Source organism: Channa argus, chromosome 7 (genome assembly GCF_033026475.1).
Source record: "Channa argus isolate prfri chromosome 7, Channa argus male v1.0, whole genome shotgun sequence".
Classification (NCBI taxonomy): domain Eukaryota; kingdom Metazoa; phylum Chordata; class Actinopteri; order Anabantiformes; family Channidae; genus Channa; species Channa argus.
This window is the reverse complement of record NC_090203.1, coordinates 16,215,117-16,241,748: the sequence shown is the minus strand read 5'-3', so window position 1 is coordinate 16,241,748 and position 26,632 is coordinate 16,215,117. Positions and strand designations below refer to the sequence as shown.

General features: G+C 37.4%; 2 protein-coding genes across 3 annotated transcripts in view; both read right to left on the bottom strand.

Annotated features, from left to right (window-relative positions):
* The window catches only part of cdkal1 (CDK5 regulatory subunit associated protein 1-like 1), a 196,009-nt gene extending 182,360 nt beyond the window's left edge, over positions 1–13,649 (bottom strand). The window contains exons 1-3 of one of the 2 annotated variants that reach the window (XM_067510364.1): positions 13,512–13,649; positions 11,298–11,461; positions 10,581–10,693 (exon numbers count right to left, since the gene is read on the bottom strand). In XM_067510364.1, the coding sequence (XP_067366465.1) occupies positions 10,581–10,693; positions 11,298–11,455 (271 nt within the window). In that variant the 5' untranslated portion in view covers positions 11,456–11,461; positions 13,512–13,649. The remainder of the gene's footprint in view (positions 1–10,580; positions 10,694–11,297; positions 11,462–13,511) is intronic. The other variant, XM_067510365.1, reaches the window with a different exon arrangement.
* Positions 13,650–14,780: 1,131 nt separating this feature from the next.
* LOC137130684 (transcription factor E2F3-like) lies at positions 14,781–26,213 on the bottom strand. The gene is made up of 8 exons (XM_067511148.1): positions 25,689–26,213; positions 23,354–23,471; positions 21,092–21,222; positions 20,823–20,911; positions 19,777–19,935; positions 19,378–19,492; positions 18,659–18,800; positions 14,781–17,901 (listed from the first exon to the last, which is right to left on the bottom strand). The coding sequence occupies exons 1-8, from the start codon at positions 25,968–25,970 to the stop codon at positions 17,609–17,611; spliced, it is 1,329 nt and encodes a 442-aa protein (XP_067367249.1). The 5' UTR covers positions 25,971–26,213; the 3' UTR covers positions 14,781–17,608.
* Between the last annotated feature and the right edge of the window lie 419 nt (positions 26,214–26,632).

Sequence of the window (26,632 nt, the reverse complement as noted above, 5' to 3'; positions counted from 1 at the left end):
TATGATCTTTCTATATAGGAAAATTATATCTATATGCTCTCACTTTTTTGCCAATGAGTGAAGCATAATATTTCCATGCAAGTTTTAAACCAACAAGCTTCATACAAAATGCATATTGTGGAGCAATCCTGCAGCTAAATGGTCATAGCACTTCCAACATAACCAGAAAGATCCACAACTAGATTCCAACAGGGGACCTGTGTTGCATGGCACACTCTCTCTCTCTTTCTAAGCTTGCTGTCTGAATAAAAAGCATAAATAAGTAACTGCATATTGTTATCATTAGTTTTTCTAATCCAACTTTTTAATAAATCTGTAGAAAATGGTAATTTTTTTTTAATCCTAAACAGTTGTCTTGGTTCACAGTGAAACAGGTCTGTTTTTTTCTTTTTCAAAAATAAAAAACAGAAAATGAAAGGGCAAAAGGCAGTGGAATCTGCAGTACAAATGATGGTCCCTGAGAAAGAGAGGAACAAAATGATATAGAAGAGCATGGTGGTTGCACTTGTATGCAAAAGCACACACTCCCTTTCCCTTTAACAGATTCCATTGAAAACAGATGGCATCCGAATTATCTGATGTCCTGTCAGTGTCTTTTTATATGCTAATCCAGCTCCTGCACACATCTGAGTCTCTTTAATTAGATATCAGGTCAGAGAAGCTAAATGAAGCTGAGACAATTGTGCTGCTAGTGTATTCCTAGTTACACAGGTACTCATACAGCAATGTATCAACACACTTAACACTGGCAAAATCAGATGGGTGATGTTGCTTTTAGCACTTTAAAGGCACTAGTATATTGGAAAAGGTGTTTCTTTATCTTACACATGGATTTTTAGCAGCACGCCAAAATTCTTTCCATAATTTAATAACTTATTACCATTTTTCAGCAAACAATGTGTCACATCAAGTTTGTGTCATGATCAGTTTATCTGCAGCATCTAACACAAAAACCGATTGCATAAAACAATTTGTGATAATGCTTCTACTTAAAACAATGACTGCAAATACTTTGAATATAGTGACCGAGATGAACACATACACACAGTAGGTTTCATGTAATCACCATTTTAATGCCGTGGGATTATGGATCCTGGGATCATTACTACCTCAAAAATCATCCTGAGGAAAATATGGACAGCAGGGAAAAGGGAAAGGGAATGTCTGCTCAATGTTATCAGTTTATTACTATATGGAAAATGAATTCAATAGTGGCAGCTTTACAAGCAGACCTAAATGGAAGAAACTTTGCAGCAAGAAATCACGTTGACACTTAAAGACTGTAAGAACAGCACGTTTCTAATTCAGCTGCTGCAAGTAGAGAAAGATCTCTCTTACTGCTAAATGCACTTGCACAAGTAAAAATAATAACTATCCTCTTTTTCAGTTTCCCAGAAATTACAAAACAAAAACAAATTGATTCTCTAAAGATGGTGATACTTTACCTTTGTTTCACGAACCACAATGAAGCCAAGAGGGTTGGCCAGAATAACCTTTCTAGTCTCTACTGTGTTCCTTTATTTCTTCATTCACACTTACATGACTCTGGTGAAAACTACAGATGTATGAATGGAGATGATGTTGAGCTCGCTAGAGGAACGATATCCATTCCTTGCAGGAGTCAGCAGACAGCCAGTCGACCTCCTGCTATCCAAGGAATACCACACAGAAGGAATATAATGGCAATATCATAGAAAGATCTGAGTAATGGGAGAAGGCAGGATGCTAAGAATAGGCAGAGTGGTGAAGAGAACCAAACAGGAGAGGAATTAAGAAATTAGGAGGACAAGAGGTTGTTTGGAAAGAGGATGAGAGGTGAAACCAGATTTTGTTTACATTCAATGTGCTCATCATTATATCAAAGCAGGGAAATGACACCTCTGGTAGTAGAGCTGGGTTGGTAAAACAAAACCTGTTGGCCTCCACTACAACAACTTCCATCAAGGGGCCCTTTAAACCTCAGCATCTCCATTGGAGCTGCTCAGCGGGCAAAACAACAGCCTGTGGATTTGTTAGGTTTAGCTGCCAGTTGTATAACCAACCCTTAGTTGCTCCTATCTTGCCACTGCATATGTGTTAATAATAATAATAATAATACAAATGCGAGGGTGTTCTTGGGCAACCATGGTACTTAAAAAGGTGTGATATTAGATACATAGGTCCTACCGAATCATTTCTACGTATATAATGTGTATAGAAACAACCGGTCTAATAAAAGTTTAGAAAGTGGGTATTTTTAAATTGTAGGAGGTTTCTGAGATAAAGTCAGAGAGGCCAGATTGAGGTGGTTTGGACATGTTCAGAGAAGAAATTGTGATTATATCGGTAGAAGGATGCTGAGGTTGGAGCTGCCTGGCAGGAGGTCTAGAGGAAGACCAAAGAGGAGATTTATGGATGTAGTGAGGGAGGACATGAAGTTAGTTGGTGTGAGTGAAGACGATGCAGAGGACAGGGTTAGATGGAGGCACATGATTCGCTGTGGCGACCCCTGAAAGGGAACAGCCGAAAGGAAAAGAAGAAGAAGGATGATAGTTAAACATTTCTGCCATTTTTGCTCCTCTTATTCATACTAAAGTTCAATATCTTCTAATTGTTTTAACATTTTACTTTAGATTAATCAGTTTCTAATAACAGGTGCAGGTTTTTAAATTCTTCTTTTAAAAATTACTGCAGCAGAGTTAAAGATTCAACACAATATTTGAAGGACAAGTCTGGTGATACTTTACATTTTGTTAAAAAAAAATTGAATAAAGTGCAGTTTCTATTTATTTGGGTCATGGCTTGTGATTGCACAACTCTTACAACATTATTGTGTTAAATAGTATTGTACCATTTATGTCATTAACTAAAATATGGTAAGATAATGAAATACAGTTTTATGTCTGTACTGTCTATTTGTGACTTCATTTGTACCTCTATTTCTTTGTAAACACCAATATTCCATGACTTGTTTTCACGTACATTGGTTTGATTAGATTCCTAACTTCAATCTGATGTAGTCAGCCCAAATAGTTTAAACTTCTACAATTTTTTATTTTTTATTTTTTTTTAAATCAACCCTTTTTCAACATGCTCTTCAACCTACAGATGTAAAGTAGAACTGAAAGTAGCCATTATACATATAACACAGAAAAAACAAGTTGTTAACTAGGGTTGTCATGACAATTTAACTGTTATTCACATAACTGGGCAGTACAAACTGTCCTCATTTCAAAATGTCAATGTTTTTACACAATTAAATGTTATCATTTGTTCAGTGGTGTAATATCACAGAGTCACATAGCTTTCCTCTCTTGAAGGACAAAGACTTTGAGAGTCCTTGATAATACAGCTAAACAGACCAAAACAAAATGATCTATATTCCCTGATATTTGACAACAACATTGTCACTTCATGTTTTTTTAATAATTAGTTTGTTAGTTATTTTACTTACTCAAAGAGACATTTTAGTATTTCTTAGTTCTAATTTGGCCTCATCTCTTTGTTCCACGTGTCTTGACTCAACAAGGAAAACAAATGTAATTTCCCTCATGAAGAGGAAATAAAGACATTAGTAATTAACGTGACATGCTAGTCTGTTGTGTGGGTGGAGAATGTGTGTGGGTCACATATGGATCAGAAGTGAAGAATTGGAGAGTGAGACATTCAATGACATGTAGTGAATGACATTTCAATGTTCCCTTTGAGGTTCTCTCTCTCTCTCTCTCTCTCTCTCTCTCTGTCTCGCTCCTCTTTGGCCCTTTTTGTGCCATTTTCAAAGATAAAGCCTGCATTCTGTCTGAGTGTCCAATACTCAGCCATCAGTGCCATTACTCGCCGACCACCCGCTGAAATGGAAAGCAGGGGTGACCTGTATTATTGTGTTTTGGATGTCCATACAAGGCCACCTGCCGAATTAAAAGAATTGGTTACCTGATAGTGAAGAAAAGTGTGAGCAAAAGTGCTGTAGGAATTTACATCTTTACTGAGGACTAGTCAGAAAGACCAACAAATAAAACTACTTGGGCAGGTTAAAGAACTTACAAGGCCTTACAAAACAGGATGTGTGCACACTTCTGTCCTTTGCAATAAATTAATTCTTCGTCTGATCTCCCCTTCATACATATAAATGAATCAGCCATGTGCTAGATTTCCATGTGAGAGCACAGATATTAGATATAATGGATTTAAAAGCGACTGATGATTTGAGCAGTGGGTTTAATTTGAATTATCTCCGGACAATGTAACCTTGATCACCAAGCAGAAAGGATGACTTGACTGGAATCATCGACTGGGCTCTGCTTGACCAGAAAGAAATTATGAATGAATTTAACTGTGTGTGTGGTCAACCATGGGTTGTAGGCCTAATAGCTTGTCTGTTGTCCACTCTATTAGGAAAGGTGTAGATAAGTAATAACCGAGATTGAATTTGTATGATGATGATGATGATGATGATGATGATATGTGTGCAGGAACTTTAATTGATTTTCCATCTACTAAAGCACTTAGAATTCCCTCCTATTTTCATGCTTTCTATCAGTGGTCCTAGTCCTATGATGTGTGGTAGCACAATCTGTAGTCGTAGGGGTGTGTTTTTGGAGCAGGTCTTAGAAAAAATAGTTTTTTGACACATCTGTAGACGCTTAACCGAATTTCTAATTGGCTTTTTGTGAGTGAACATGCAGCTGAGTGATAGAATGAATGAAAGTACATATCATTAATGGGGTGATGCAGCCTCATTTTTGCCTAAAGTCCAACAGAAAATTTGCCTTGTAGATGTCTAAATAAGTCAATTTCTTGAGTGGATTTTTACAATTTCGACTGTTGTGGATCAGCTACACACACACACACACACACACACGTTAAGTTGGAGGTGGAGCAGAAATCAGGTTACTCTTCTGCTGCATGTATATGCAGATTTCCTGTAAACACTGTTCCCCGATTTTCAGAGAAAGCTGATTTCTCTGAGTACCCCAGCTACTTAAGTCACTGTCGGGATGATGTTTTCAGGTAGGATTATCTCTCTGCACCCTTCGTAATGCTGTGTGTTGTTCTTGAACAAATTTATCTTCATTTCATCTTTCCCAGTAGCATCATCAAGGTGGTCTTTGGCAAACTCTAGACATGCCATTAGGATTTTTTGGGAGAGCAATGGCTTCCTTTGTGGGATCCTGCCATGGATACCATACCTGTTCAATGTTTTGCATATTCTTGACTTTTGAACAGTGACGTTAACAAACTCCCAAGAATCCTTCAAATCTTTAGCTTTTACTCTAGGGTTCTTTTTCAACTGATTGTGTTGGAGTGATCATGACTTGCCTCCCACTTCTATAGAGAGTAGCCACAGTACCAAATGATCCCCATTTATAGGCAATATGTCTACGTGGGGACTGACAAATATCTGAAGTCTTTGAAATTAATTATGTAAAGGGTACATAACTATGTCCAGCTACATGAAAATAAACAGGTTTTGATCGTGGGCCTTCTGAGATACATTTTTGCTAGACTTAAGTTCTTAAAACTACAGATATACAGGCGAAAGGTGCCATAGTATGTACAGGTAATGTTTGACCAGTAAAGAGATGTATTGATTTGTCACCAAGAGTGGCCACTAGTTACTTTCTACTGGTCTTTATGTGTGTGTCTGTCATGGAAGATTTTGTGTTTGATGGAAAAATACTGAGCACCAACAGTGTGTGTAGTTTACATGTTCCCATTTTGAGTGGCAGAATACATTAGCTAATAAGCACCAAAATAATGAGGTCAAGCAAAGAGAAAATTGTTTATTTTTATTACTAGTCTCAGTTATTTATTCTGTTTCAGTCTCTTTCATTTTCATTCCATGCTAGTGGTTGATCAAACACACAAGCACACAGAAACATTCACATACAGAAGTGTGTGAAGTTTATTGATAATCTGAGGCTTTTCATGGCAGACAGATGGCTCTTCTAATCTTGCAGACAGACACTGCCTTTTGATATCTGATCCAATCTGATGATTAGTGTGACTGTGTGTGTTTCAAACTCTCACATACAGAAAATTAATAGACCCTTATTTTTCTATTCGAAAATTTACCCATTGTTATTTACATATCAACCCAACATTATTATTATATATATTTTAATATTATTTTCAATGGTTTGTAATCATTTATCAAATGCTATCAATTATATTTTTTCTTATTCACTTTGTGATGCAGTGATTTTCTTTTTCTTTACATCTTTCCTGTCATCTCTCATTCGTCAAACTACTCCCATGTTGTCTCCTTACCTTTCAATGTCTTCTGCTACTCCATTATTTCCCCATCTATCCATCTGCCTGCTTCCAGTCCCTGTAGATTTGCCAGAATCTAGCACATTTTCCTGGAAGCATACTGCATGCCCTGCTCACCTCCATATTACCGATCATGGTTTTGGCTGATTTTAGAATCTAGTGTATCTGTCTCTGTCTGCCGTACCCTTCCTCCCAGAATCCTTGTACCATCACCGCTAACTTTCCGTACACTGATTTTCTCATCTCTTTTCTACCCCATTCCCTCTATTTAACAGTAAAATGTGACTTTCTGACACACACACACACGCACGTGAGATAGTGGAAAGAGAGTGGGCATATAGTTCGTTTCTCACATGCATATGGGTACCAGGCGATATGTCTAATCTTGCAGAATGGTGGCTGTTAACTGTCTCTCACGCACTTCCCCCGTACAATATCAATTCCCACTAAATTTTCAAGTATCCGTGTGTGAGAGAGAGAGACAGAGAGAGAGAGAGAGAGAGAGAGAGAGAGAGAGAGAGAAAGAGCTGGCTGTGTGCGCAAACGTGTGTAAAACATTGTAAGTTTTTATTGGCTATAATATTGCGGCGCGTAACGTTGCGTAGCACACAGTCATCCAATCAGAAGATCCTCACAAATTCCATTTTATGAATGAGACGGCATGTATGTGAGGTACACATAGTGAGTGAGCATACTCTGCAGTGATGAAATGCAAATACAGAGCAGGAGAAGCGCTCATATACACTCATTAGATATATCCCAATTAAATTGTCTAAATGGAAAAAGTAATGACATTTTCTGACTGTCAAAGTTTATGCAAGTAAAATGCCAAATTTTATTAACCTATGCTTTTCTTCAGCTGCCATGTAACATACATGCAGCATTAAGGGCTTCAGTAGAAAAAAAAAAACAACTGAATGGCCTTTTTTGTAAACCCTGCTAATCATGCTTTCAATCACTATTTCACAGCAGCCTATTGTCTAAATGGCACTGTTGAATTACAATATATGTCACACATAGAGCATTTTCTGTCCATAGGAACACTTTCAATACCTGCTGATCAATTAAGTCCATGTATCATTTTATCAAAACAGCTCACACCCTCTGTCTGAAACCCATATCCTCCAACCGTCTGTGTCCAAAGCAGGAACTGAGAATGCCTCATTTGGCTGACATTGTGTACAAGGGAGTAATTTTGCCTAACCGGTATGTAAAATCATGACTGAAGTGCTGTGTATGTGGCTGACTGGCAGAGAGCAAAATTGGGAGGGGAGGCGAGCAGCCAAAAACAATCAAAATATCCTGGTGTGACTTTCCATGAAGGGTGTGTATGTGTGCACACATTTTTTATGAAGTCACTATCTGGCACAATGTTCTGCTTCAAATGTAGTTCATTTGTATTAGTGTACTAGTATGGGCAAACAGTGCCCTCTTTGGTTGTACATAGGAACAGTTACTCCAAACAATTACAGGCATTAACACTAGTGTGGACGCAATAAAAGCAGAAAAAAGTAGTGACAGGTTGTTCAGATAAAGAACACAAACAAACGTATGAAGTCAACAGATGAATAAAAAAAATAAGCAAAATTAAATGAACAGAATCAAACAAAAACTAAGGTGAAAAACCAAGTAAGCATTTTATGTTTCCATTTTCCTAAATATATTCAGCAATTCAATTAGTGAACAACATACTTATATATGTCTTTAGCTTGCCAGGACGTAAGGTGTGTTTGATTTAAGTTCAAATATAAATGTAATACATTCAAAGCAAAGCCACACCATGAGTTTCACATGATGGGTTTATCAACTGAAAAATGAAGACCGGTCCAAGTCATCAGTTTGTTAGCCAATTTATTTTCGGGCTTAAGCAACATGTCTCATTATTTGAATGTCTTTATCATAGTTTACAGTATTTTATGGATTTGATGTGAGAAGCAGTGTGAAGGGCTGTTTTTTTTTTTTTTTTTTTTATTAACAATACTGACTACATAAGATTCCGCATAACCTTGGAAGACTGAAAGTTCCAACTTTTAAAACTATGAATGAGAAACAGAGTGTGTTTTTCCAGAAGAATGACCTCATCCTGATATTGCAAAGATGTGTTCACTAAAATGCTCCTCCCATGATCCAAGCCTGTCACCTAGAGGCCGACAGGAGAACTGCTACTACATCTCACACAAGGTGATGTCATAGTTTAAGAAAGAAAAAAATAGAAGAAAGAAAGAAAGAATAGAAGATGATGTCATATTTTTAGAGCACGTTGTACGGTAAAACTCTGTCTTTGTCCAAATTGTCAAAGAAGATACTCATATGATATCATAGATTTCAACAGCTTCTTGGAGCAGGACATAACATTCTGACTCACAAAAGATAACCTACTCAAAGTCCTCGTGTTCAATCTGGCCAAATTCTAGACACTACATCCTTCAAGAACCCATTTCAGTCCTTGTCATTCCTGACTATTCCACCCTCTTCAATGCACACCCAACAATTTCATGCCATTCTAGCCTACTGCACTGCATTCCTTACTATACCATTCAAAACAATCACTGCCTGTTCTCAGTGTAATCTCCCCTGATTCTGGCCATGACAGGCAATTTACCTTCTAACAATCTCACAGTGAAAAACTATAAGTGATGATAATCACACCCATAAATAGGAGAAGGTGAAAAAGAAAAACTAACTGGTACGTAGGCGGAAAGGGACACTAAAGTGCAAAGACACTTAAAACGCAGTGTAGAATGAGACAGAAATCAATCTAATCTTTCAATTTTTTGCAATGAGATGCTGACCTTTAGAAGTTCTTTGCTGATAGGACAACGAGAAAGAGTCAAGATTGAAGGCAAGAAAGTGACTAAGAGTATTCTGAAGCTTTGCCTCTAGCAGATTATCTTTGAGCTACAAATTAAAATAAATCTCAAGTTAAGTGGTCAAAATATGACTAGGCTGTTAGCATATACAGACAAAAAACACACACACAGACAATTAATAAATTCCAAGTGACTGTGTCGGCACTTCATTAGTAACCAGCCCCCACACACCATTATGAGACTGAAGCGCTTCATCGGACCAGTGGCAGACAATTAACAAATCAGGTAACTTCACTTACACAACTATAAGTACAGATTAATTAGTTCCAATATACCATCAACACATAAAAGAAAAATTCACGCAAACTGTGACTGTGACCCATTTTTATTTTCTTTATCCGTTTTACCTGTTATTACGTTTGTGTTTCATGCCCTTCTTAAACATTCACACAATGTACTAGTATTGTCTCTAATCTAAAAAAAAAAAATGACAGCTGTCAATGATGCCAAATTACTAATTTGTCACACTGAAATGAATAATTGTCTTTAAGGTAAAATAATGGCGAGAGACTTGTAATGTTTTCTGAACACACATATTCATATCCTGAGTTTAGTCCAACCCCCAGATACACACACACACACACACACACACACACACACACAGTACAACTAAACACACGAAAACTGGCACAAAGCTCCCTTTTCTTCTTGAACTTATGTGAATCATAGTGAGAGTCTCTATGCAAAAGACATGCAAAACTAAAGATGAAAGTACTATTCAGAACAGTGTATTTAGTAAAATCTGTAATCTGACACTGATCAACTCTCTGATGTATTGCAACCCAAGGGTGCAACACAGTATTGCAAGAATTCTTGTAATATTACTGCTGCTAAAAGTAACCATAATTCATAACATATATATTTATAAGTCTTCATTTAAAAAGTCATATTTCTTGAGACATAATAATGATTTGCCCATGATTGGATTTAGGATTTTCACTTCACTGTTTTACAGTGAAGCCTTCAAACACACATTAGTCCACTATCCCCTTTCCCAAAAGACACATACACATGTATATATCAAGATTTTTGTAAGAAAGATATAAAACTGGTACCATTAAACTGACTATATTTAAATGTATATTGTATCCCCTGTCACATTAGTCAATGACCCTGACCCGGACACAGGAAGCAAACAAATGTATAAAAACATTCCCAATCAATTTGCAAACCAGAAAACCTTTCGCACATGTTATATACCGCTCATGCTTCCTGTGTTTCTGGACAGTCAAATGGCAGATTAAGACTCAAAGCCAAACAGCCAACAACCAGTGCAAAATAATGTCCCACACTGGAATGACACACAAGCCAATCACTACTTACAACGCAACACTGCCCCCTTGTGTTCAATGAAAATAATCACATTCATTCTACAGACATTTTAAATAAAAATTACACAAATTTAACACTTCAGCCCACAGACATGCAAACTATCACCAGCACAATTTAAACTCTTACCAGTCATCTTATATCCACTGGCAGCTAGCTGTCCAGCCATGTACTCTCCGTCTGAGTTGTTATGACTGCAGCCCCATGTTTTCATCCAGATTTTTTGGGTTCCAGGAATCAAACTAAACAATAATGACAAATAGATATTACTTTATTATATGATGCATGAAAATGACAAAAACCACTATCTAAAATGGGATAAAAAGATTAACTTATAAGGACTTTAGAATCAGTCATTTAGCTCTTAACTTCTTTAGTTTAGGCTGGTAGGAAAATAGACATTGTGACATTGCAAAATGTGACATTGATTGATCACATTCATTAAAACTATGCCACAGTGCTATGCTATAATAAGCTACAGGTGGTGCAATCAAATATAAGCGTGTGAGACTTTGTTTGGCCAGGCAGTTTGTTGTACATGTACTTATATGTACTTATGTAATAGTAAAGTGCTTTGTGTCTTGCGTATCACTGGAATTGGGTTCATTCTAGCAATGCATTGCTGAGGATTTAGAATGTCAGTAAACATGAGTTATCCATTAGTTATTATGGCTTTGTGTTTACACACCTTGGCTCATTTGTAATAGGTATAAAATAGACCGTGGTCGAGAGGAAATGAGACAAACTTAAAAATTGAAAACCACTACTGTCCTCCCTTTTTAAGCGTAAAACTTAAAAAGGAATAACACCCTCATCTACTGTACCTTTGTCAAACATCTGCCATACCTGTCTGCTTGGAGTTCCTCATCACTCAGAAGCTCTTTTTTCTTTCTGGACCTTGGTATGATAGCCTTTCTAGCAGACTGTCTCTCATAAGGAGTTGGGTCATTCAAAGACACCATGTCCTCAATGTCTTCAATCAGAGAGTCACAGGCGGATGGCATGGTTACCTGGGGGGAAAATTATTTTAAAGAAATCCAACAGAGTCTTAGTCAGCCTACCATTATTCTAGAGATCCAACACTTTCCTTATCAGAATTCATACTAAAAATATTTCACACAACAGTCTCAGTTCCTGTATGTCAAAACTTTGGTAAATCTAAGGTAAAACTAAGTGCGATTAGAAACGAGAAGCTATTATGGACAGTGAGGTGTCATATTACACCAGGCATTTCTTATAATTAGACGCTGCTTGTTGTAGCCCTGGTGTAATGTGTCCTGGTGCCTTGGTGTGTTGAAGGGATATGTAATCATGCTTTGTTTAGTCCCATAAACATTCAAAAGCTAGAAGATACTAAGGAAAAGAAAACAATAGCAAATTTCAATATCTGAGAAAATGTACTAGTGAATAAAAATGAAATACATATTTGTTTGTTTAAAAATGACTATTAATCTATTAATGAATAGATGAATGTACAATTAATGTATTAAAGAAATAGCTATAGATTAATTTTCCATTGTTCTATAACACAGTATACACCGATATTAACCAAAACAATATTACAATTGGACTTAAAAAGTCATAGAGGACAAAGGTCTCCGTGGCCACTCTAAGCAGTTTACAGCTACATAGCCCCCTATGCAGTATAATGTGAACACTGTTTGCAGACATGGTAGAAGTACACCAAACCAATACTCAATACTAACCTATATTAATTCATCAGCATTTATTATTAGTTCAAAATACTTACAAAAAGATTATTTATATTAAAACACCAATTGGCATTATTACTGAGGCTGATCAGTGTATTGCTCATTACAGCATAACTCCAATATGCAGGTATAAATAACCAATGGTTGAATCACACGTCTTAAATACTTCCTACTGGGGATTAAAACCAAAATGCAACATGATAGATTTCTCTGTGGGTGGAATGCTGCTTCATTGCTGTATGGTTATTCGGAATACACTTGTTATATCTGCTCTGTGCAGTCATGTAGATAATATACCTACTGAATGAAAAGCTAAAGGCCAGACACCAGATATAGAGTATAATCCCTGGGTGTTTGCAGTCAATGTTTAGCAGTATACAGGTAGTATGATGGTGGCAACAGCCTAGTTCTTTAAAGGATGTTACACTGATTACATTACAATTACTTTAATTATACCTCAACTGTAGAAAAAAATAAATAATCTCTTATCTTGTTCAATGAACATGACATCATATAACGATATAATCTGTACCTACTTGTACACCTGGATACACAGGCAAATTTAAGCCAATACCAAAAAACATACTGTTATCTGAAAACTTTGGAGAATCTCAGAATTGGTGCTTTCCCCCTGGTTTCCCCATGTTTGTTTGCTTTAACAGTGTAGAATTTCAGAGAAAACGTGACACAGCAAACAATTTACGTGTAACTTATATGATATAAATCGCCGATTATTGAACGCCAGAGATAGCAAAGCAAATAGATCAAAGCAGAACACTGCTAAACTTTGACAAACGCACAGCATGGACGACTTACTTATGCAGTAGCTAGTTACTTCAAACACAATCTGGGTTTTTAACTTACCAGCGTTACCGTTACCTAAAACACAATCCTGGCGAACCCCTTCTTTTAGCTGCTGCTGACATTACCGATATATAAAGATCCAACTACATTACGTTAATTGTGGGCAGTACCTCCGTAAATTAAAGCGACATCAAAGTAAAAATTTCTTACATCTAAATTGACGATAACTACCTATTTTAACAGTGTTACAATTACTAACATTAACGCTTCCCGCTACATCTTCTTAAATTACACCCGACGTTCACCTATAGGTTAAACTATCTGCAAACACACGAAATTATTTACATAATCGAACGGTGACCGATAAAAATTAGGAACATCATAATCTTAAAAGTACCTTAGCAACATGTAGGCTAAGTTTAATGTAGTTGGCTAACACGAAAAAACTAGCTATTAGCTTGGCTAGCCTAACTAGCTAACTACTGCCCACGTGCCCTTTATTTTGAGCATAAATACTCGTTTATAAAACTAATCAATAACTTACTGGGATTGCAATGTAGTTAATCTACCTGGCAAAATCACTTTTCGAGCACAGTGTGATTTAAACACAGAAAACGATACTATTCACCACATCAAAACATAGTTGTCAAACGTCCAGTCAGCCATACTTACACGCTGTGACGGTAAGTGAAGGGGGACAAACAAGACACGTTCGTTTTTCTCATGTGGGGAGGCGAACGAGGCAGTTTCAACTGCGTTGTTACACTGACGCACGTTCATATCAGTCACAATAAAGGAATTATTTTCCGGTTAAACTACAACTTAATGGCACGTATTTCATACATGTTTTCAAGCTGATGTCTCCGTTCTGAGCACTACAGTGCAAAGTAATCTCTCAAGACAAGTGCGAAACACAACATTTACTTATATTGCCTTTATTATTTTTTTTCCATGTACAAGAGTACAAAAACAAATCCAAGTATCCCTCCGAGCAAACAAATATAACTCAAATTACTTATTTGACAGATGTTAAAGAAACAATTTATGTACTGTTTAACACATCAAAACATCAAATTATTTTAAAACATTCAACAACACACCCTTTGACCGTGTTCAAATGGCAAAAAGGTGATCTCATATTACAGCTCTTGAATTGTAATTTGTGGAAACAGTCATCAATATCATAATTTGACAGTCAATTATTTCCTATCTAATAGTTAACTTTTCACATAACCATTACGGAACACATATGGATCAGTACATTGTATTTGGTAACAGCTTAAGAATGAACCATAGGAAAATTGCTGTTTTAATCTTGACTATAATTTACACCACATTTAGCCCAATTACAACATCCTGCAAGGTCTAATCACACATCAGAATCACACATTAGAAATGAAGAAACTAAGTTTAGTCACTCATAATACATTTTCAGACTCACTGGCAATGACACTAGCATCAGCGGTGTATTAAAATCTTTAACATTCCATTAGAAACCCATGGAAAGGTACAATCTTTCCAAAACATGTTATATCACATAAAAGTGAATAAAATATTGTGACCAGATTCTGGTCGTTTGAAATTGATGAAGGAAACCGTAATTACCTATGCAAAAGGACTGTGATTTGTTAACAAAATTGGGGGAAAGAAAGGAGCTAGACCTTTACTTTAAATATACAGAAAATACACTGAAATAAATATTTATTGGGAAATTGTGTTTTGTGAATAAGCATTCCTGTGAATTTAAGCCAAATCTTGTTTACTTATGACAGTGGCAGAAACTAAGAAATCTTATTTCTCAGTTAGGTTCTGGTTAACATTTGGTTTAACAAAGATAAAATGTTGTTTCAACAGGCAGTGAAAGAAAAAAGCAAAAAACTAAACAAACAAACAAAAAACTCCTCCACATTATTCTAGAAATACTTAAGACAAATCATGTGACAGAGGCAAATATACCTACACACTTAGGAGAGGACAGCCGAGTCCCTTTATCCTGGTTCTGTGGTCTTTACAGACAGCATTGTCTTAATGACTTGAAAATGGGAGATGTCAACCAGTGCCTGATGCACTACTGACTATGTACTTGTATGAAGATGGGCTCTAAATTGTAATAACAAAATCACAAAAAAATACTAAATAACTTATGGAAAATGTTCAACAAAAAAGCCAAAAATTATATTGCAACACGTTTGTCCACTTGAGTACTGAATATGCACCCCAATTTCAAATTTAAGATGTGACAGCATATAGCAGGGTACAAGTGCAATCTCACACACAGAAGACAAAAGTGATGTAATATCCAATATCACATTTAAATAACACAATGGGAATTTTTATGACAAAAGGGAATTCAATAACTCATACACACTGTGGCATTTACATCTATGCCTTATTACTACTGTCAAAAATTAAGTGAGAGGTAGCCTACAGTACCTTGTGCACTGAAATTTTTTAGAAAACTGTACATCAATTTACACATTGCAGGCTTACTCTTTAGCAAGCTTGATCTTTGACAATCTCACACATGCTGCACACGCAATTACTCAAGCGCACATCAATCAGGTCAGGGGGATATTAACACTAAGAGCAGCAATGTTACCTGTGGCTGCAGGTTTTTCTAGTTTCAAAGCTAAGGATGTTTGCATTACTATTATAGGATGACATTGAACACAAGGAGGTAACAAGTGTCAACCATGTTCCAAAAACCTAGAGGAAAAATAAACATCCTTACAGCTCAAAGTTCACCAGTCCTCCAGCTTTTCTTAACAACTCAATAATCCGAGGCACTAGGCAACACACAAAACTAACACTTGGGTGCATGGAATTTTCTTTAATTACAAAATAGACCTATTTGTCATTTGTTAGCTTTCCATTTTTCAGTATCCTTTTATGAAGGAAAATAAGCCCTTCATTGCATGCTGCAGCCTCAAATAGTGGCTATGTGGCCCCTCTTTGCTTCGGTGACCATGATATCATATTTCTAGAATAGTTATTTCTACAGTAAAATCCATTAAAATGAACACTCAAACCTAAAAGATTAATATTTACCTATGTGGCCTCCCACACTGCTTTCAATACACACTTTTTAATGTCCATTGAGTAGCTCAAAACCAGCTTTTTCTGATGAGGTCAAACCACAGTATAATTTCACAGCACACAGTCAATTTGAGGAAGCATCTGGGGAAGTTTGGTTGTGGCTGCTTACTGCTGACAAAGATGGAAGAGACAGCTACCAAGCAGCAGGAAAAAGAATGATTCTGTCCTGAATTATCAAGTATCAATAAGAGTGGGAGTGGATGATTTTCAACAATTCACAAGCCAGAACTATACAAGTACTTGAGGCATTACTGCCTAACATATACATTACAATTTCTAGGTTGTGTTAAAGTTAAAAATCTGTTTCTCTCGTTGAATTGTTTTTCTTGTAACTGCACTGTAAAAATGTACCACGTATATGAAGAATATGTGTTGCCGCCCACTTGCCCGGTAGATGATAAGACTGAAAAGTTGATGTTTAAAAATAAAAAATAGACTGTATTTCTTCTTTAAGAGCACACGCTCATGTGTGACATGTTACTACTGTCAGTGTATAATTTGCGGAACTTTTTTCTTGTGGGCCATCTCCCAAGCAACCCAATACATTTGAATAGTGCCTAAATGTACAAAATACTCACACTCTTAGTAACTTCACAATTACAAGACCAAATACATAAAGAGTTAACCTATCAAGTGTCACATTACAATATTAACAACACAATAGAGGTGACCAAAGACTCAGTCCCAACTTAACCGAAAATTAACTGTAACCACAAATGCTGTGCAACAAAACTGCCCCGTCAATTTCTCAATTGTTCTATGTTTTAACACACAAAATGCCAATTTACAGTCAGCAGTTTGAACCTTGAACTGCAGGTCATTGGTGTAATAGAACACATAGTATTTGCACTGCCTCTCCTTAGCCCTTGCAACACTTGGTATTAACACATCTTGGACAAGGATGGATTCTTAGGGACAAACAGATCAACATTATCCTTCCCTAGACATATACACAGGTTCCACAAATTCCTATATATGCAGCATCCTTCAAGATTTAATAGTAAAGAGCTTCTTTCTCTCTACCCTTGAGCATATTATTGACAGTTTTGGCTGATCATATGTGCATCTGAGTTGCATTTACACATTAATTTTATGCTAAAGAATGTGGGTTAATGTTGGGCGGTGTGGGAGTACCTTTCTTTAAATTGTCTTTGTTGGCCTGTCTTTATAGCGACAAGAACCCTGTGTCATACAGTGAGGCATATCCTTCCCTTTACCATATATTTTATTTTACCAAGATGACAGCAAAGGCTTTTAGATTCCCCCCAAATGCTCAGCTACAATGGAGCCCTCCCATAGCCTGAAACAAAGAGTAATGGATATGTCTTCACACTAACCAGTTGTCTCATGTTTGTATCAAATTATTCAAGGGTGTTCATCTCTCATATCACGAAAGGATGGTATTTAGTCCCACTAGGACTGAAAAGATCGCTCAATGCTTCCTCATCTGTTTAAAACAGATTTCCACTAACTACACAGTCACGTGCATCAAAACTCGTTCCCCGTCTTTCCCATGCATTTAATGTGAATTCATATTAGCAAATGCTAGCTGCACAGGAGGTCATCCAGGCAAGATGGCATTTTATCAAAGTCATAGGCATCAAACAAGTCACTAATTCCCTGATCATCTCCCAAACCTAAAAGGTAGTCATCTTGGTCCACAATAGGGGGTCCAAGGTTTAAGAAAGGCCCCAATGATGAGGGGATCTGGTCTTCTGTCTGCTGGAGAAGACTAGTGTAAGGGGATGAGATTGGGGACAGAGTAGTGACAGAGACAGCTGAGGTGGAGGAAGGTGGAGCCAAGGAGGTGGTGGGAGACGCAATGGTGCCGCTGGGATCTGTGACAGAAAGTGGAAACTGGTTAGCATCCCAAAATAATCAAGACCCCCTATTAGTCACCTGTGTGGGCTTGTTAATTGCAGATATCATTTTTCACTGGAAACCACATTTCTAATGGGAATCTAAACACCTTTCTAGTTCTAATCATCGATAGTTTAGTTTCATTTGTACCAGTGAGGCAAGCTTGGAACCAACAGCTGCATCGAGACAAGGCAGGCATTTATTTCACAATTTGGATTAACTCTTAATCAGCCAGGTTGAGTTACTTTGTCACTTGAGTCAGAGGAGTCACATGCAATGTTACACTTGTACCACTTTAGCTAAAATTGCACTCTTTAGTTCCATCTTTTGTCACTAATGCACTCTTTTTGTCTATACATGTTATAGAAAAAAAATCTTAAATCAGCAAAACCCTAGTTTTTAATTCACTTCAGTTTTGTTAAGCCTTTGTAAAGATGAACAACTGTTCCTAGTTTGAAGTCATCTATTTCTGTACTAAGGATTAGGGGGGAAAAAAAGTTCAAAGCAAAATAGTATTGTGCCATTACATTTGGTACAGACCAAAGCAGTGTTATCCTGTCCATGAGAAAATTTAGTGCAATAAAAAGTTCCACCACACACAGGAAGTAAGATGCTTTAGAACCACGTCGCAAACTACCTTGTTCATAAATAAATAAAAAAGCAAGTTAGATAAAGATAAGTAAGCAATAACTGGTAAATTGTTTACAAGAAACCATATACATGAATGACACAAACCTTGAAGGACTTTGAGGAAAGGAGAATTTCCATTGATGTCTGCATCATTGTTTTTTACAGGACTCCTAGGGTCATTCTCATCATCTGGGCACAGGAGGACTTCTATAGGACCCTTGGTGCTAGTCAGATGTATGGACAAACTCTAGAGGGGGAAATAATTGGCTGTATCAGTTCAAATCAGAGCACAAACAGGACTTCACTTGATTTGATGGACTAACCTCAGGAAAAGATAAAAGTCTGAAGCCCTTAACTTTATTGATGTTCCATTAAAGAATACATACAAAGTATTAGCATCTATACATGTACTTGAAAATTAAGTACTTAAGCTAAACACTAAATCTTTTCCAACTGGTATTGCATTTTTACATGTGATTTTAGAACTCTAAGGCTATGTATTTTAATTGCTACAGATTCTAAACAATCAGTCCCTAAAGCCTTCCCATAAAATCTGCAGAGGAAGTGAGAATAGTTGAACTGATCAGGCTGCAGTGCTGTTTAACAGGAAGCTAGTCAGTGTTTACTAGTGGTTAGCTGCATGCAATCTGTTATCAAAAACAGTCTCGATGTGTTTTTCATTATAGGAAAAAAAAAAAAGCCTCTTAACTTGAATTTAAATATCTAGGTGATAATTGGGTAAAATCAAGTGAGCAAGAAGCATAGGATCAATTTGAGCAGCAGTAACAAATCCAGCTAATGTCTCTGTGTATGTGTATACATACCTCATCAGGGTCTGGTACTTCTAGTTTGGTGTCTGTGGGCGCTTTGACAACTATAACAGTCTGGTCTCTGAGGTTTCCCAGCTGCTTGATGTCTTGGTATGTTACATATGCATATGTGAAGCGGAAGGAGTTAAAGACACAACACAAGAATGTAAAAACTTCTGTAATAATGCTCAATTATTGGCAAACATCTCATGTGCAAACAAAAGAGGTCTTGCACAGAGATTCAGCACATGCATAGTAAACTCCTGGTGACTGCTTTAAAACTGATGCCTGGTGCAACATATATACAAACTACTATGCTACTAAGTTAAGCAGAGAAAATAGACTGTGTTTAAACAAGGCTTACTTTCTAAACTGAATGAATTTATCATTTCAATTTTAACATGAGAAGGATATTTCTGGTTGCTTTGCAGCTCACTCATGTGTCTCACATCCAGGCTGCATCTCTGAATAAGTTGTTCTAGCCTCTGTTCTTCTTCTCCAAGTGCAGAAACTTCTGCTGTCAGCCTCTGTCTCTGGCTCAGTGCTCCCTCTACCTCAGACAGACTGCAGCCCCTGCAAGTAACAGTGACATAAGTGAATAAAAAAGATTTAGTACGTGCTCAGGGTCTTCGCTTTCACAGTTACTCACTTATAATTTCAAATATATAAAAGATAAGCTTAAACAGTCTAAGCATCTAACCTGAGTTTGCTTACAATTGCTCTAACTGGTACAAACTTAGTACGCCAGATTTACGTTTCAGTACTTTTAATATCTCCCAAGACGACATATTGTATTAGAGTGTTTTCTTTGTTTTGGCAAAAATATATTCCCAGGTTCATAACCTATACACACAATATCTGAAAGTCGCAGTTGGACAACAAATCGCAACAGCGTTAAAAATATTTTTTCTGTACATAATGCAATATTTGCAATGGTTTTCAGTTGATATGGGATTTAAAACTTCTGTTAAGTGATATGGATTGCATTTATTTACCAATGTACAAATGTAAGCCACATCTATAAATGCATTAATAAAGTAGTAAACTAAAGCATAATTCCTAAACTGCATATGCTTAGTGATTCATGGATGAAACAGGATATATTTAAATTTGCAGAGCAAAGTGTTGCACAGTCAGATATCCACATATTTTGTTGCGGCAACAGCTTATACACAACCATCTGCCTTCCTCAGCCTTACAGCTCAAAGAATGCAAACATACGCTGGCCAAATTCCTTCATAATATATTGCAATGCCAGCCTAAGACATCAGATTTTCTGAGGATTTAAAGAGCTTTAAATTGCAAAATGAATGCTTACACACAACCCTGCTCAGTTTATGTTTTTGTGACAAAAATGATTTTGATTATAAAGGACTTTGTATCTGGGGCTACAGCTTGTAGTAATAAAAGCAGAGAAAGGGAGCGAGAAGGAGATGATGTAAGAAAGCGCAACTACTTACATCCACTGAATGTTGTTCTTTGATTTTTTTTTGATTAGGTGAATACCTTCTAGTACATTCGTGATATCATACAGCCGCCTTTTTTGCACCTGAAAGTAGAGAATACAGGTCTAGTCAGCTACAGCTGTAATGGTATACTTAATGATGTTAATTACCAACCACATCAGCCAAATAACAATCCCTGAAAGCATCCAGAAAATGATCGTGCTCTGAACAGACACATTTCAGATGCCACCTTTAGGTTTTTTGCATCGTGGATATAAAATGACCTGTAAGGTTTCAGCAGCAAGGTTTAGGTCCAAAACGCCGTCGGAAGACTGTGCAAGAAGGTCCACAAACTTCTTTGTTAAAAGGCCCAAGGAGGTGTCGTACCGTGTCTTCTCTGGTGGAGATTTGGGTGCTATAGTAGAAGAAAAAAGAAAATGAAGGAGTAGGACAATGCAGTTCAGCATTACACTGCATGTTTCATTTTGCAAGACTTTAAGGTTTAAAAATCTGTTAAAATCGTTCTTGAGAGCAAGAGGACAATTGAAATGTGGCCTCACCAATATTTAAGAGTCACACTCAGATCACAGGATTTCCAGTCCCTCAGATATCTAAATGCAGGATTTTCCACAGCAATAGCGGTAGAAATGTCCCGATACCACTTTTTCCCAGAAGGAGAACAAATACACTTTCCAATACATTGACCCGATGACTTTTAAACACTGGACAGTTCACACTTAAACACGGTTTTTCCCAGATGTCACAGATTTCTAGTCCCTGACTGTCTGAATGGGGCACACACCTGATGACTGAAAGTTTGGAAGTACACAATTGTACAAATCCTAAAAGAACAGAAATGATCATGTGTTCTTCTGTTAAAACAAATTTGGAAGTAAATAGCTTTTTATACACAGAGCAATGTGGACTCAATAGAATGAGGAAGGAAAAAAGCCGGTTAGTAAGTAGATCTTAAGACTTGAGAGCTTGCAGTCAGCTTTAAGTTTATCATTGTCACTTATCTTAAAACAGCTCCATACCACAAACATTGTTCCACTTCTGCCTACCTGCTCAACCAACATGAGGCTAACATAGCCCACCCGATACTATCAGAACTTTCTCAAGTACGCATACTCAAAAGCAGTTTTGGATCAGATATCGGTATCGGGACATCGCTAGGTAGAGGTATCTGAAGAAATGAATAACAGGTACAACATTGTCATTCAACAAATACAGCAAAAGCACCTTGCAAAAAATCTCACCTGGCTTTGTAGTAATTTGGGAAAGCCAGTGCAACATTTTTGTAGAGAGCTATATTTGACAGCTATATCATGACATCACAATTTTGGGAAAAATGACACTGGGACCCTTTTCCAGTCAGGAATCTCTGGAGGCAAATGACTCAGTCAGTCCTAATCAGCTGGGAATGTGTAATTTAAATGAAGAGGGGATCACAAGATACACAACAGGTCAAGCATTTGGTTGAACTTTAATAATCCCCAGCTGGAAACTTTTTAAATAAAGCAGCAATTTAGATATTTACCAGCTTGATTTCAATATCAACAGCATCAGTTCCATAATTTAGAAGGTTACAGTGTTTTAGAAAGAAGCATGGAGCCAAAGCAATGTCCTGCAACACAACCAGTTACTGGATTCAACGACATGCTACAATGTAGTGGCTGGCCCTACAAGATGAACACGACTACGGAAAAATGTTATTTCTTCTTTAAGATCCAATTACAACCTAGTTGGTAATACAGGACATACACATAAATTTCACAAAATAACCCCAATAATAAAGGTGGTTGACAAGTTTAAGGAACACCTAGATGACATCAGATTATCACAGGAAACAAAGAATTAAGATAAACAAGTTAATTATATGTTACAGCCTTCGAAGTTACAAGATGTCAACCAAAAGAAACGCTAACAGGAGAAATTTGAACTGACTCGAAGGGCCAATACCAAGGGGCAGTGAAGCGGTTCTGGCAGTGTGTGTTGTCATCAAAGCCTTTCTAAGACTGTTTCTCCCTTTAATTCATTTGTCTTTATAATGCTAATTACTTATGCAGCAATTGAAATGGTTCATGTTGCTACTACTAAAAAGTCCACGTTGCTAAGACATATTGCATATTTAGTTTGTGTTAATTTTAAAACGAAAAATAATCAAAGTACTTTCGAGATCACTTGCGTTGAGGGCCTGCTTTATTGACATAATCTGTGAAATATGCCAAGTAGGAGTTCAACTTATAAATTGAATGTACAATCAATTTAAAAAATACCATAAAGTGAGGATTAAGTATTGGTCTTAAGCGTTAAAATGATGATTACTTTGTCTACTGCATCATACAGTCTATGTTCACCTGAGTGAAAATCTTTCTTGTTTATGAAGAATTTCAGAAGATTTAAGATGTTGCTGTGCATATAACTCCAGTTATATGCCGTCGGTCGGTTTACCACAGTGCGTGACCCTAAATCATGATGTCTGGATTAAATTTTACAAATGTACTGTATGGATGTCATAAAGTTCTTAGCCTTCAGCTTCTTACTTCTGGGTGTTTTTAACCGTGTCCCATTGGCTGCCGCAGCCCCTCTGCCTCTTGGGGTCCTGGCTGGTTCTGACTGGTACTGGTGGTCTGAATCATCGAGTGCTAGCCGTCTTTTAGCCTTAAAAAGGGAAAGATAATATTAATGAAGTTTTGGTCCCTTGACATGCATCATTCATCTTTGAAGCCACCTCACAAGCAATGAGGCATGAAGTAAGATACTTTGATTTATTAAGATAAATCAAAGTATCTTACTTCAAGTGTAAAGGAAATGAGACAAAACACATGTTCAACGTTAAATGAGAACAAATTATTTGATAGACAAGACACTTGCTGAGCACACTCCATTTTGGATTTCACGTTGAGCATAAAGTGAGAGGACATTGTTCAAGTACAGCATAACCTTCTTCAGCTTTTAGGAAGTGAAAAATCATACAAAACACATTTTTGTCAAACTTCCAATTTATCGTAGTCACACTCACTGTCACATATGCGATGATGTGGCACAAAATGGGTGGTTGTGATTTCTTCTATTCCAACTCAAATGGCTAAGACAAACCCACATAGCTTAAGTGTGAGTCACAACTGTGAGTTTCAACACAGTGCTGTACAGTAATGCCAAAAACAAGCAATGCAAGTATACCAACAAGTTTTTACTGTCACAGCACATGGCTCTCATCAGTACAGAGAATGTCATGCCATTTTGCTCTTTGACTATGGGACCTCAAATACAGCCTAAAGAAAATTCTAACACATTGTTTAATGACTTATTTTCTGTTTTCTATTTGACAATCAAAGCAAATAATGTTACTGCAACCACTGTCAGTTCAAAAGTGATCTGTGAGCTTGCTACACACATTAGGTCCAATGTCCATCTTAAATTCAACTTCCTCGGTTCCCAACGTTTAAATTGTCAGAATCATTTTCTAGGTAAGCATAAAGCTTACTTCTATTGATAAAGACCAGCATGTTTATATCCTCTGTAGTTTTTCCAAACATGTTAAGCACATTTAGGCAACATGTTTAACATCACAGCCCCTCCATATGCCCAACAACTATTTTCATTGTTTATTTACATTAAAAGTTAAATTCTAATACAGTTCCCAGTTAAATTGGCATTCAAGACATCACTGTTATTTGCCATGGTGACTTACCAAAATTTCCCCTTTAACTTCTGTGCTAGCAAGAAACCACTGAATGGGTCTCTGAGCAACACCCCAGTTTCAGAGTGCTGATCTCCTGCATTTCCCTCTAAACCTATTGTAAGGAAGAACTCAAGTTTATCTTCGAGTATGTCAAATCATACTTGGCCATCTATACTACTATGGATTGTTTAATTGAGCCCACGTCTATTGAAGAATAATATGCCCTCTGTTGACAGACAAAATGTCAGCCATTTTATATATCAGCAAGCAGCTCCCCTCTACCCCCTGCCTGGTCATGGCTTCAGTCTGAAATACTGAGACTGGTTTAGTTCATGAAAGATAAATAGCCAGAGGAAAAAAACCCACAACCTGAATGTTGCTGACACCATTCTGTGTGTTTTATGCGTGTTGAGAATACAGGAAACGTGCAGCCAACACTGAAGTAACAAACTCGAGTTTCACTTTACTTGGCATGAAAGGCATCATAACGTTACACTTTATTCACAGAAACAGTGACATGAAACACGTGCATTATTAAAGTCTCCTCCGACAACGAGTAACGTTGTCCCCCTTAATCAATACTGCTACTAGCCTTAATAGCTAACATGTTTTTTCGAGCTTCATCCAAGTTGGCTTGCATCTTCAGAGACTGGGAGAAACATGAATCGAGTAGTTTCTAAAGTAAAGAGAAGCTTTAGTCGTATGTAAGCTCACGTCTTTGTAAGTTTAACCACTCGTGTTTTTATGTAAAAACGGAAAATTAGCTAACTAAGAGCGAAGCAGCCCAACAACCCCCCCAACCCCCCAAATTAAGACACCAACAGCAGCCACTAGGCCACCGCTAACGTTACTTATCTCTTACCAATATTTCCATCTGGCTGCAAGGTTGAAGCAGACTCAAAAGCACCACGAAGTTAGCATGGCACGCTATGACATGACAGCCCTGCGTTTGTGGGACTGCAAAACTAAGTCAAACTCGTCGTTTGCCTCCATGCAGTCCACAAACCACTTAAACAACCCAATTTGGTAACTTAGCTAGCGGTAGTTAGTTAGCCACCTCGCTAGGTTAGAATGCCCGGGCTAAGTAGCTAACGTTAGCTGCCCGAACAACAAGCTCGGCTAACCTAGCAAGCTAACCTCTTCTTGGGTTGTACAGCAAGCCAAATGTTTAAACGAACTGTGTAGATTTTTACCGGCGGTCTTCCCAGAGCGGGTCGTTGTCCTGCTCCGTTTGCTGCAGCTTGTTGTGGAGTTGTGTAAATGTTGTTTATCTGAGGCTCGGGTAAACACACATTTGATGTCTGTGTAACGTTGCAAGGCGGTGGGGTGGTTATTATTTGGATAAACGTAGCGTTTGACTGTCCGGGGTTTAAACGATCCGATAGCGTTGTTAAAATTATATTATTGTCCAAAGGAGAGCCCCCAACCCCCGCTAAAATCACTTTGTCCGGAGCCGAGGAGATCCCTCTTCTCATCTTGCGTATTCGGGGTAACCCCTTTCTTGTCTCTGTACTTTCAAGCTCGTCTAGCTGCTAATCCGACGAAATAGTTACAAAAATAATCAGACCTAAGTAAAGATGAGAGTCTGATATATCGATTTTTGTAAAGTATTTTTCCTTATGGAAGTGCATTTAGACAGATGCAACGGATTAAAAAGTAGCGCAACTCTGGTTTCCCCCGTCTAGAAATGGCTTCAGGAAACGGCCTGATGAATGAAGGGATACGGTTTACGCGCTCAAGAGCCCTCCCGCGAAACTCAGATTTCCCGGGAAAATTTCAAACGGAATTTACATGTCAGACGCTATTGGGCCTTCACAAAATAAACTCCTCCTATTTTCACATAACAGTTGGCCAATAAGGTTTCCATCTTTATTGCGCCACGTGTTCATTGGCAGTTGTTAACGGGCGACGTCATCTGGCACGCCTTGCGTGATCCCCGACTGGTCGCTAAGTGGCGCAACTGACCAATGTCCTGAAGAGAGAAGGGGAAAGTAGTAAACGACAGAACAATAAACATGACTGTTTAATGTCATATTTGACAGATGTTGAATTTTCTTATCTAGGCTGTGTATAGTTTTTCTTACAACACTAAATTGTTGTGATTGAGAGCCAGTGTTGTATCGTTTGGTAAAATCAG

Bases quoted from the DNA above. Each gene is read 5' to 3' on its own strand.
- LOC137130684 (XM_067511148.1), bottom strand. From the start codon at position 25,970: ATGAGAAGAGGGATCTCCTCGGCTCCGGACAAAGTGATTTTAGCGGGG. The intron at 20,912-21,091 runs GTCATTTTATAT...CTCTACTTTCAG, and splicing joins TTGCTGCTGAAACCTTACAG to GTGCAAAAAAGGCGGCTGTA. The intron at 17,902-18,658 runs GTTTGTGTCATT...TTTCTGTCACAG, and splicing joins TTTCCTCAAAGTCCTTCAAG to ATCCCAGCGGCACCATTGCG.